Raw genomic sequence first — 13,006 nt, 5'->3', positions numbered from 1 at the left:
CAAACCCAGTTCCATCAGTTTTAGGTCTTCGGATAAGTTCTTTCCTGTGTGTCTTTGTGTGTGCCCTTTGTAATTCCTTGTCCAACCATAAGGTGGCAGTGTAAGTATAATTTTGCCTGCAAAGTTTATAGACCCACTCCAGTAGGGTCTGTGTAATGCTTTTCAGTTTAATTTTCTATTTTAAAAATGAAAAATTGGAAATTGATTTCAATTTTCTGAAATTGTGTTTTTTATTCATTAAATGAATACATAATTGAAGAGTTTGGGTTTATGCGTTCAGTTCAAATAAAACTGATTGGCTGGCAAAGGCTCACCCCTCATTATGCTTGCATTCACAGTATATCTGCTTAGCTGCTGAGCTTACTAGGGTTTAATCAAGTTGTCAACTATTCAATATTAAAATCACTAGTTGTTGACATTGGCAGAAGACAACTACTTGTGGACAAATTCTTATCGATTCTTTATTTTTTAATTATCCAACTGTACCTGATTTTGTATTTGTGTAATGTTGGATAAACGACTCCAAAATCGTAATTGTACATTTATTTTAATTATTAACTTTCCAATTTCCCATCTTTCATTTTTTTAAATAGAAAAATGAACTAATAAGCATTACATGGACCCAATAGCAAGAAAATCATAAGCAAAATCCAGTTAGAATTGTCAGCATCATAGTAAGGACACAAGACGTCTGGACACAAGTCATTTCAATCAGCTGGTGTGGGTTTTTAAATTTGTATTTTATAGATTAGGATTAGAGTTAGGATTTAACTCTAGCCCTGAAATGGCCCTGTAGGACTTAGATTATGACCCAGTCTCACCCCCCATCTAGAAAAAGTAGACACAACACCCACATACTTGACCACATCTCTCCCTCGCCTTTACGTGGTAATGCAGTCTCCCTTATATAGACACGTCCACATGCATTCACTAACCGATACACTCTTATATCTTATATTTTCGATCAATCCTGACATGTAATCGTATACACTCGCGCAGACACACACACACACACACACACACACACACACACACACACATGCGCGCACACACACACACATGCGCGCACACACACACTTCCCCCCCCCCCCCCCCCACTGCAGGCTTTGTGTGTGGGGTGGTGTGAGCCTGTGTGCTGTGACTCCTCCACAGGTGGCCACTGTGTCCGAGCGGTCCCGGATCATGCAGCTGGAGAGGGACCTTGCTCTGCGGGACAAGGAGGTGGCCGCCCTGCGCCAGCACCTAGAATCGGCCTCTGGCGAGGGTGGCTCCGGTGCCGACCCTGCCGCTGGGGTGCTCCAGGAGGAGGTTGCCTCGCTCCGTGCCCAGCTGTCTTCGCAGGGCACCGAACACCAGGCGGAGCTGCAGGACGTGCGCGAGCGCCTGGAGGCGGCGGAGCGGGCGCACGGCGAGGCGCTGGCCCAGCTGCAGGCGTCCTCGGGCCGCCTGAGCAAGGACAACGAGCAGCTCCGCGACCACTTGGCCCAGGCTGAGCAGGAAAACGCGGATGTCATCGAGCTGTGGCGCTCAAAGCTCGCTTCGGCCATGGCCTCCCACCAGCAGGCCATGGAGGAGCTGCGGGCCACCTCCGAGAAGGGGGCTGGCGGGGCTTCGGCAGCAGAGCTGGTGGAACTGCGTGGGGCTCTGGAGAGGCTGAAGGTGGAGCACAAACTGGCGCTTGAGGAGGCGGGAGCGCAGTGGGAGGCGGAGGCCACAGCGAGAGCCCGGGAGGCGGAGGTGCTGAAAGGGCAGCTGCTGAGCCTGACGGAGGAGAAGGAACGCCTGGAGGAGTCGCTGCGCAACAGCGTGGAGAGCGTTGAGGAGCAGCACCTGGTGGAGATGGAGGAGGTGCTGGGCAAGCTGCACACAGCGGAGCTCAGGGTAAAGGAGCTAGAGGAGGAGACGGGGCAGCTAGGGCAGCAGGCGGAGGGCAAGGCCAAGGAGGCCCAGGAGCTGGCAGCCTCACTCCAGGCGCTCCGCTCCCAGCAGACGCAAGGTAACCAGGACATGCAGGGCGTCAGAGCCCAAATGGAGGAAGCTGAGGCCAAGGCTCGTTCTCAGGAGGGCAAGGTGGGTGCTCTGGTTCATTCTGATCATTCCCCCTCAGCCCTGTCAGTTACATCTGTTTTTTTTATCTCCCAACATTTCTGTTCCCATCACTTCATAATTTGCCCTGAACAACATGAATTCAAATTCAAAAAGTTTTTGAATGATCCTGTTCATACCCCTTACCCTTTTTCTCTATGGATGCTAAAGCACTTTTAAAGCAGGAGATGCTCTTTCCCTGTCATTATTTGTTTTGTTTTAATTCTCCATGTGTTTGTGTGTTTGTTTGCATCTCTCCCTTCCCTCCTTCCCCTCCTCTTCCCTCATGTTCATAATACACCCCCTCCCCACCACCCACTCTCCGACATGACCCCAGATTAGCGAGCTCAGCTCGCAGCTGGAGGGCCGGCAGCAGGAGCTGGCCAGTCTGCAGCAGGGCCTGGTCTCCCTGCAGCAGGAGAAGGGCTCCCTGGAGCAGGAGCTCAGCAGCATGGTGAGTAGCAGGGGAGAGAGTAAGGAAGCCAGACATGGACGGAGCTAGAGCGATACTTTGTCCTATGTGGAGGTCAGTTGTTGGTGTGATAGGTAAATGATGGTTAAAGGCAAGAAAATCCTGCAGCAGGTAATGGGAAATTACCATATCTCCAAAACTTGTTTGTTTATATATTTATTTATGTATTCATCCCACTGAAAAACATCTCAAAATGTTGAATACTAAATTATTAGTTATCCTAGGATACCAGCTTAGTAAGCAATTCAGATTTCAGTTAAAAGTTAGGCACACCAGCACAACCAATATAAAAAGTTAGCCTGGAGCCTTGTGCTATTATACTGGCATGGTGTGTGCATCTGGTAAAATTAAAAGTACTACTAGATATAATTCTGTCCTTTTTGACCTGCTGAACCCGGAGAGGTAATGCCTCATTCCAGCTGTAATCAAAGCTTGTCAGGGAATTACTTAAGTTCCAGTCACTGGCCTAATGACTTTTAATCTCTGTGTCTGTGTGTGTGTGTGTGTGTGTGTGTGTGTGTGTGTGTGTGTGTGTGTTTGTGTGTGTTGTTTCTGTGCTTGCCTCAACATCCTTTTTTCCCTTTCTTCTTTGCCTTTTTCTTTTCAGAAACAAAAGCTTGTGGATACCTCTGGTGAACAAACTAAATCAGCACAAACTATGCAAGGTATGTAGTTGTTGAGGGGTGAAGCAACCCATGCAGTGAAAGGATGCTACACCTGATTACTGACTGAGATTTTGATTTTAAAAAATCTCCCATGTTAAGGAATCACACCAACTTTTTGGAAAATGTGCTTATTTGCTACCTACTCCAGTTAGACACATAGTATACCCTACATAAGATATACCCTTCTCTTCTCTGTTTGTGCAATAAGCCAGTCTGACACCATTAACCTAGCTAAGCATAGTTCATTGGAAATGGGTTAGACCAGTTAGCCTACAGCTAGCCTATAGATAAAAGGTAACTTCCAGTGGCTGTCCTTGTCAAAGGCTGACTTCTTTTTTTGTTTCTTTGCAGAGTTGCAAGATAAACTGAATAGTAAAGAGGAGCTGTGCACATCTCTCTCCACTGAGTCAGAAGCACTTAAATCCCAAGTTGCTGGTCAGTGCTCTACTTCATTCCGCTTTTCATTCCGAGTACAAGCCTGCAGTGCATTTAGCAGTTCCAGAATTAATGAAAGTGCTGCTCATTGTACCTATTTGTACAAGATTACAATATTACTTTGATTACAAGATTTAATGAAGAAGCATACTGATATGTCTATGTATACATGGTAGGTCTGGAGAGAAAGCTGAAGGCTAGTGAGGAGAAGCAAGATCAGCTGAACAAGGACAAGGCCAAACTGCAGAATGACATCAGTGATATGATGAAGTCATCTGGGGACAGTTCTGTCCAGCTGACAAAAATGAACGAAGATCTCACTCAGAAGGAGAGGTGAGTTTGCACAACCAGACATGCAGGCCAGCCTTTCTGTTTGACCTCTCAATGATGCATGACCCATTCCAGTGTACTTTTGTCTGCATTGTTTGAATAGTATTTACATTTGTTGTTCCCTCAGATTTCCCAACTACACAAGTTGCAAATGTACCACACACACTGTCTACCCAGATTAGAAGTTTAATGTTGCACCTGCAGCCTTATTTTATTTGTGAAAAGCCCACAGCGAAGAGACTGTCAGGAAGCGAGTGGGAGGGAAACATGGGGTGGGATTGGGAAATGGGCACCTGGAAATCCAGAGTTCTCGCGAGAGCACAATTTGAATTGTGCCCGCAAGATACTCTGGCCACAAGCAATGATCCAAATTTCTTCTATCTCTCGAGCGAGAGGGACCAATCAAATCGGTGTAGGAGGGACAAAGGCAAGCTACACTGATGACGACAGTGCTGCGACGTCCAGAATCATCTAGCTACCGATGAACACCAGTTGTTTGAAACGGCTTTGGCCGCTACAACAAAGGATTTACATTTGGCTTTTCAACTAAAAGAGGAGCAGAAAATCGCCCTCAAATCGTTTCTTTGCAAGAACTGGATACGTCACACCGTGAATTGTTGTGATTGGTCGTAGCGTTATCCAACTGCGTGCAGTGAGAGTTTCAAATGCATGCTTGGGGCCGCCCCTCGAATTGGGCCATTTTCATTACTCGTGGCCAGACCCTTAATCTGAAAGATTCCAGGGTCTGGTTTACCAGGCTACGGGAAATGGGCACCTGGACCCAAATATGGTATGGGCGCTGTAACCTCGGATAGGTGCTAGTAGTAGTGTAGCCACTAAACTGCTGCTATGCTTTTATGTGCTACCAGTATGTTTAGCCTATTTCAGTCTTGCACCACTCACTGGGGTGTTAATGTAGGAAAAGTAAACTAGCCCCATGGAGGGACATCTTGGTAGATACCGGTAAATCTATTTTATATAGTGTTTCATTGCTTAAACATTTTGAAAATTTTGCAGATAAATGAGTTAGCCTCTTTCAGCTCCAGTCCATAGTCATCATTATGACATAATTATAGGATGCTCCTAAACCAAAGTTAGCGCACTATTCTCTTCAACTGCAGATTGTGAGCAACAGGCAGTCGCAAAGACACAGCTTCAGCACACAGCGCACACAGTGCCCCCCACCCCCAGACTTATTTTATTTTAATGACTCTCCCTCTCCTGTAAGGCGGCTGGAGGAGTTGCAGACCCAGCTGGCGGAACAGAGGGAACGGGTGGCCCGGTCTGAGGAAGGCAGGAGACAGGAGCAGACCAGAGCCGAGCAGGAGCTCGCTGACACCAAGGAGAAGCTCCAGGGCGAGGTGGCCAACCTTCAGGAGAAAATCACTCAGCTGGTGAGATGATGGGAATGCTGATGAACACTGCCTGGAAGGAATGAGAAATTGAATTGTACCTGGCTATAATGTATTCGGGAATTGTTGGGGAGAGGATATTTGAAACTCTGTATTTCAGTGGCAGTCAACTCTATTTCTCTTTAACCACATCAAGCAACATAATTCACCCCATTCAAGAACCTCTAAATATTACCTAAACATCTTAGTGAACCCTGAAAGTATTTTGGAGGATTTCTGTGTATTAAAGCTTACTCTGTTGCCTGGCTTTTGTTTCTCCAGGAGAAAAATGTGCAGGAAGCTCAGTCTAAGGTCCAGGAGGCTAAGGTGTCTGGTGAACAGGCCCTTGCTAAAGCCTCTGAGCTCCATGCTAAGGAGCTGGAGGAGGTTCGTTCTCAGGCCGAGGTCACAAAGAAGGACCTCAGCATCTCTGCAGATAAAAGCAAACAGCTGGAGAAGCAGGTGGAGGAGCTGTTAGTCTTTAAGGAACAGGCACAGGTAAGTGGTAAATTTTGTTTTGATCTGGCAATTTTAGTGTGTAAAAAGTTATTTTATACGATTTTGTAAGGAATGTGAAGAACATAGACACTCTGCAGCAAGGTATGAGACAGAACTCAGTCAGTATCAGGCTTATGTTATAACAACTGGTGTTATGTTTGTGCTATGATATGCAAGTAAGGTTTGTTTAATGGCATTCTCACATGAAGATAACAGAAGCAAAGTTTGATTTTAAATAGCCACAATTGAGTACTGTGCTATTGATTGAACCATCATCATAAACAGTTTGATTCATTCAACATTCATGTAGACAACATGTTCATGTCCATAGTCATAACCTAATTTTTGATGTTTTGCATCAACCACTTTATGGCAGGTGTACACCAATTATGTTTTAAATCCAAAGGAATAGACAGCAGGAATTTTCTTGGGATTTTGTAGGAAACCTTTGGAGGTGTTTTTTTTCCTAGGGATGCACCGATACCAGCATCAGGTATCGGACTGATATTGTGCTCATATACGCGCATAAAATTCTCCAATACCACGCACTGATACCACTTAATTGCACAGTTTCTCCTAAAGCTAGGATAGTCACTAGTAGTAGTGAAGCTACAGTACTAAACTGCTGTTATGCTTTTATGTGCTACCAGTACATTAGCCTATTTCAGTCTTGCACCACTGACTGGAGTGTTAATGTAGGAAAAGTCTATTTTATATAGTGTTTCATCGCTTAAACATTTTGAACATTTTGCAGATAAATGAGTTAGCCTCTTTCTGCTCCAGTCCATAGTCATCATTATGACATCATTATAGAATGCTCCTAAACCAAAGTTAGCGCACTATTCTCTTCAACTGCAGATTGTGAGCAACAGGCAGTCGCAAAGACACAGCTTCAGTTCGAGAAATAGCAGCTTTATTCAATAGTTTAAACTGTCTTCTTCACTAACTCTGCTTTAGTCGCAACCTTCTCTCTTCCACCTTTTAGCTATTTATGTGAGTTTTCTCTCTCGCTCGCTCTATCACTCAATCAGGCTCTACCTACCGAGTTGTTCCTAAAGCACTGAGTTGTTTCTAAAGCACCTGGTCTACTGTATAGGATGTCTTGTCATTTTTTGTTTCTCTATCAGATTTTTGTGTCTAGGGAGAGGTAGTGGGGAGACAAGTGAGTGCAGTCTCATTGATAATTTGTTTAATTAAAATGTAGAGACAGTGCTGTGCCCGAGTGGAGGCTTGTTTTACACAGAGCATCTTCTTTATTTTTGAATTGGCCTGCTAATATATATTCTATTTGATACTCATTATTATTTACTTTTAAGCATATTGTAATAACCAGAGCAGAGAACAAAATAAAACCTGCATTTGCATTTTTATGCTAGCCTAATATCAGTGCATCCCTATTTTTTCACGTCAGTCATGTTTCTCTGAGAGTTTTGAAGTATACATTGAAGTCACTGGAAATAACTTTTGAAAAGCTTTACCAGCTTAGCTACACTTTCTCCTGTTGCTCAACAGCCCAATTCCAAATTCTTTGTTGGTGTACCCCTACTTGTTTCATTTTTCATTCCTTAAGCCAAAAATTTGATTGCCCTGCCATTCCTTCCTGGCTTTTTTGCTTGCAAAATGCCAACCTTACCTACTGGTGGTGTTTTTTGGATTTTTTTTTTTTTTGCTTGAATTCATGTTTTTTTTTATTCACATAACCTTTCCCCCCACCCCGTCCCTTCTCTACCCCTTGTTTTTTTTCCACTTCATTTTCTCCAGTCTCTCAATGCTGACTTGACCTCCTCCAAGCAGGAGGCCGAACAGCTCTCTGCAGAGATTGTGAACTTGAAGGGTGCGTCTGAGCGCCTTACAGAGGAGATTCAAGATCTGCAGGCTCAAAGAGAAACCATAAAGAAACAGCTTTCTGATTCCTTGGAGAAAGTCTCTTCTTTGGAGATGTCTAACAAAGAGCTGTCTGCAAAGTATGATGACATTAACACGCTCAAAGAAAAGCTCCTAAGCGAAAACGAAGATCTGCTGTCTGGCAAAACCTGCCTGGACAAGGAGAAGTTGTCGATCACTGCAGAAAAAGACCAACTCTCTCAACAACTGAAAGAACTTGGCATCACCTTGGAAAAGATAAAGGATGAGAACACTGGTCTTAAGGACTTGGAAGCAAAGCATCTGGCTGAAATTGCAGAACTCCAAAAGGGAAATGCTGAGAAGCAAGACACTCTTAAGAAGTATCAGGAGGAGATGAAACAGCATAATGTCAAAGAGACGCAGCTGTCCAGTGATCTTGAGAAGGCCTGTAGTGACAAGGATAAGATCAAAGAGGAGCTTGCTAAAAGCCTTAAAGAGCTGAAATCGTTAAAGGAAGATTTTGAGAATGAACAAAACAAATTTGGGAAAGAAAAGAAGGCCCAAGATGCAAAGAATGCGGAGCTGCAGTCCATGCTTGAGTCCCTCACATCTGAGAAGGAAGACCTTTGTGCCACCAATACCCAGTTACAGGTTGAAAAGGAGAACCTGAATAAAGACAATAATAAAGTATCCACACAGTTGAAGGCTGCTCTGCTGGAGAAAGAGACCCTTGTTTCTGATAAAGTAGAACTTCAAAATAAGTTTAATACTACTAACAAGGATCTTGAAAAGGCCATGCGGAACATTACTGAGTTGGAAGTGTCTAAGAGCAGCCTGACTAAAATGCTGGAGGAAATCAAGATGAATAGTGAGGCAACAGACTCTGACAAATTGAAGTTATTGCAGGAAAAGGAAGACTTACTTTCCACATGGAGAAAGGTGTGCTCTGAGAGAGAAGAGCTTGCAAAAGAGAAACTGGAGCTTACAGAGAGGCTACACCAAACTGCAGATGAGGTCAAGGCTGCCAATGAGAAGATCCAACAAGAAACCACAACCTTCGCTCAAGAAAAGGACACTCTATGTCTGAAGCTCTCTGAAATGGAGAAGTCTCTGCAATCCCTTCAGAAGGAGAAGACCAGCTTGGAATCAGCCTTGGGCAAGCAGAAGGTTGAAAAGGAGCGTTTAGAAAAGGAGAAAGAGGAGTTGGTTGAGAAGCATGAAAAGGAAACCTCTGAGAAGTCATCCATTGCTGTTGAAAATAATCAGCTTTCAGAAAAATTATGTAAAATGAAGGACCATCTTGAGAGTGCCTCCAGGGAATGCACTGGTTTGGCTCAGGAAAAGGCCAATCTTATTGCTGAGTTAGAGGACACAAAGCAAAAGAAACAAGAAGTTGAAGGTCAGAAAGCTACTTTGTTCCAAGATAAGGTAAATTTAGAAGCACAGTTGCAGAAATGTAGTGTGGAGATTGATTCTCTTAGGAAAGCCAAGGAACAGCTAACTGATGAGCTTATGAAAGTGAAGGATAACAAACAACACTGGCAAGAAGAACATGAACATCAGAGGGAAGCTTTGTCAAAGGAACGGGATATTCTTCTTTCCGAGAAAGCAGATCTTTCTAAAAGTCTAGAGCAGCTTCAGAAGGAGAGAGAAAGCCTGAACCAACAAGTCCAAGAGCTCTCTTCTGAGAAAAAGTCTCTTACAGAATCGAAATCCCTTCTTGAGGCTCAGCAGCAGACCTTGACCAAAGAAAAGAATAAACTCTCTAGTTCCAAGGGAAACCTTGACAAAAAGGTTGAACAGCTTGAGAAACAATTAGCCAGTTTATCTCAAGAGAAAAATACCCTTCAAGAGTCAGAATCTAAACTTAGGGTTGAAATATCTTCTTCCCAAACAGAATTTAAAGCACTTACAACAGAAAAACAGAACCTAATGAGTCAGTTTGAGCAGCTGAAAATATCTCATGAAAAGGTGGTCTCTGAGAAGCAGAGCTTGCAGGACGAAAAGGCAGAGCTTGAGTCCAAAGTACAGGAACTTAACCAGCAGGCCATGTCTGGTGCTCAGACTGTGGATGGTATTTCTGCCAATCTCAAGAAAGCCATTGAAGAGAAAAAAGCTCTGGCTAAAGAGGTGAAAAACCTTAAGGCTCAGCAAAAACAGAGTGATCAGGTGAGATCAGATATGGCAGTTGAAAAAGAACTCCTCTCTGGTAAATTTGAAGACCTTCAAAGAGAGGCCGCTGCCCTATCCCAGGAAAGAGCCGACCTCCAGTCTTCCCGTGCCAGCCTAGAAAAGGAAGTCTTGTCCCTCCGCCAGACTCAGGCAATCAGTGAGAAGGAACACTCAGAGCTCTTAAGTAGGTTGGAAGATCTGAAAGCCTCACATTCACAGCTTGAGACGGACACTCAGACCCTCCGTGCCTCAATGGCTGTGTTGGAAAAGAAGCAGCGAGCGTCTTCAGAGATTGCCTCTTCATCATCCAAAGCCCAGGCTGAGGTGACATCCACCCTTGCCAAGGTGCAGACAGAGAAGGAGGTCTTGCTCAAGGAAAAAGAGGAGGCCAACCACAAAATTGCTCAGCTTGAGGCACAGTGCAAAAACACACTTGCAAAGCAGCTTGAGGTACTTCACTAATAGCAACCATCACCCAACTAACCAACACTGCACCTGCTTGGGTCATGTGGCACTTCTAACTGCATGCTTACACGCTGCCTTGGCTTCTTCTAATTTAACCTCTAATCCTGTTAATTTCCGTCACTGAACTTACAAAAAGCACTAACTTTGCTCCTAGTCAGTTGTAGATGGATGTCAGTTTTAGATTCCTGTGGGTTTAGAATGTGACCTGTTCCATTGTGATATACTGCCATCACAGGGATATCACAAAGGGTGACATTTACATTGATATTGAATTTAAGGGCACACATTACTTTGGAATTCACTGTGACACTGAATAGGGAGTGATCTGTGATCTTGAATATGAACATACCATTCTCAGGCCACAGGATCCAACTTCTTACAGTCTGTAGTTCACTACCTAACTAGTAATGTAGAGGAATCAAGGTGTCAAATGGGAATGCATACAGGCCTGGTTTTTAGTAATCAGAATGTGCAAGAAGTAATTGAAGCAATCCTACAATTGGCTGAAGCATGAAAGTACTATTGCATGACCAAAGTAATTTTGCATAAATCGAACTTGAACAAGATCTGAAAAAGGTTATACAGTGAGGAGAGATGTTCATTGTTAATGGTTCACACACCATTTCACACCAGTGGTGGCTAAGATCAGCCAGACAGGGTATAACGCCTTGTTTCCATACAGCTCTGCTTACGTTTGTGTGACAACCGTAACCCATTCATTCCTATGGATCCTATCCCATTCCTATCCGTGATCTCCAGTATATTTGAGAAGCCCCTACTTCCGTTTTTCTTCTTCCAGAATTTACCTAAAATATGTTGAAAAAATGTACTTTTGCCATGGCATGACCATATACACTGGATGCTAGGCTGCTGGCTTTATAGCATTGGAAAAATGAATTAGCAATTGAAAAGAAAATTGGTTGGCTAGTTCAACACAGTCTGTTCTATGTTACTGAATTTATCAATTTGATTAGCAGGGAATTGAATCCACAACGTTCGGCCAACTGCATGTTAGCCCAGCTCCTTAACCACTATACAACCACCATATTGCATATTTTATACAGATTTTCAGACTTTATTCAAAGCTGTGTGGAAACGAGGCGTCACAGAATGTCCTTTCGTATCATGAACTGAATGTAATAATAATACTCATCAGTCACTCACTTTTTTTAAGTTTGAACATGTTCATCATCATTTACTAGAACCCATGTAATTCTAATAACAAGGTTTAGAACGTTTCCTCTAATGTTAAACCTCTCTCAGATCTTGTGATTTAGATTTATATAGCAAGATTAATTTATGTACCTGTTATTTGGTGTACTGTGAAGAGTTGGAAAAAAAGAAAATTGCCAAAGCCTGGAGCACCTTCCGGCACCTTTTTTTTTTTTTTTACATATCCAAGCCCCAGACCAAGACACATGTCATACCAATGGTCACTTTGGTGTGATTTGTGTCCTAAGGACCGGGCTTGGGCCAGCCTTGAATCCTGGTTTTAAAGCATGTGTTCTAAGGTGACTGTGTTTGGCCCTCGGTGCTTAGGCTGCAGAGAGCGCTGGTCAGACGGCCGAGGCTCTTGAGAGGCTCACCCAGGAGAAGGGCCGTCTGCAGCAGGAGAAGAGCGAGGCCCAGGCCCTGGCGGAGGAGCTCAAGGCCGCCCAGCAGAAGCTGCAGAGCCAGGTGAGTGGGACAGAGAGTGCTTGTGTAACCTGCATTGTGTTTACAACGTGCCTCAGGCCTGCACTCGCCCGGACTCAAACCCACAAACAGCAGCATGTTAGATCAGGGGGGCGAGCAAGCTAGTAATTGAACAAGCCCAAGCTGCTAGATGTCTCAATATAATATGTCTTAAGGCGTCAGAAGGTTTACACAACATACATACTGCACAGCTACGTACCAGCTGGCTATACTCTGATTTTCCAGCCTGGGAGTTCCCATGCTGCCTTGCGCGCGATTTGATTCACGCTGCTAAGGCAGCCTGGAAACTACCGCCCTAATTTTTGCCTCAGATAGGGAACCAATCACAAAACAGGGGGGAAAGCAAGACGATGATGAGCTATGCACAGACGCATTTGATAGACATCCGTGGCACCCAATAATCAGATCTGGGCATTTTTTTCAAATACGAGAAAATGAACGTTTGGTTCCCAGACCACGTCTCATTGAGAAGTGGTGGCGCTAGCCAGGCTACTGATTTTCCCCTCATGCACTGATTTATTAAGGTAGTCTGTCATTGTGTCAGTTTGTGTACTGAGAGGAGAAATATATTCAGTGTTTCCCATACATTGACTAATCTGTGGCGGGGCGCCACGAAATCAAAACCGATCGCCACACATTAATCTTCTATGTTGTACTATTTAAATTAAAGATAAGATACATTCCTTTCATTGAGCTGCGCTTTTTACGCATGCAGTCTTTCCTTGCCCCGCCCCGCTCTGCCCCGCTCTCTCTCGTAACGAACCCGCTGCCCCTCCTCTGCATGTGCATTTAACAAAACATTAACGATTGTTGTTGTCACATAGAAAGAAGCATTGCATAGAAGATGACGGGCTAAATTGCTATTAAATCCGCTTAGCATCGTTTGTTCAAAACTGCTGCATTAAAGTTAACTCTGCTAAGGTCTTATCACAACATAGTACATTGAGGAGACT

The 13,006-nt window shown here is 44.1% G+C and overlaps 1 protein-coding gene across 5 annotated transcripts in view; it reads left to right on the top strand.

The window, feature by feature from the left end:
- clip1a (CAP-GLY domain containing linker protein 1a) overlaps nucleotides 1–13,006 on the top strand; it is a 48,864-nt gene that overhangs the window by 21,768 nt on the left and 14,090 nt on the right. For 4 of the 5 annotated variants that reach the window (XM_076271021.1, XM_076271018.1, XM_076271019.1 and 1 more), the window contains 9 exons: nucleotides 1,153–2,070; nucleotides 2,423–2,539; nucleotides 3,165–3,222; nucleotides 3,574–3,657; nucleotides 3,834–3,990; nucleotides 5,216–5,381; nucleotides 5,661–5,876; nucleotides 7,638–10,343; nucleotides 11,898–12,035. In XM_076271021.1, coding sequence (XP_076127136.1) covers nucleotides 1,153–2,070; nucleotides 2,423–2,539; nucleotides 3,165–3,222; nucleotides 3,574–3,657; nucleotides 3,834–3,990; nucleotides 5,216–5,381; nucleotides 5,661–5,876; nucleotides 7,638–10,343; nucleotides 11,898–12,035 — 4,560 coding nt within the window. The remainder of the gene's footprint in view (nucleotides 1–1,152; nucleotides 2,071–2,422; nucleotides 2,540–3,164; nucleotides 3,223–3,573; nucleotides 3,658–3,833; nucleotides 3,991–5,215; nucleotides 5,382–5,660; nucleotides 5,877–7,637; nucleotides 10,344–11,897; nucleotides 12,036–13,006) is intronic. The other variant, XM_076271022.1, reaches the window with a different exon arrangement.

This window comes from Alosa pseudoharengus, unplaced genomic scaffold (genome assembly GCF_046254945.1).
Source record: "Alosa pseudoharengus isolate Yale_2024_CS ecotype anadromous, Long Island Sound unplaced genomic scaffold, YU_APseudo_1.1 YU_APseudo_1.1_scf_6, whole genome shotgun sequence".
Taxonomy (NCBI): Eukaryota; Metazoa; Chordata; class Actinopteri; order Clupeiformes; family Clupeidae; genus Alosa; species Alosa pseudoharengus.
Note: the sequence above shows the minus strand (reverse complement) of the source record. Positions and strands in the feature narration are given on the sequence as shown.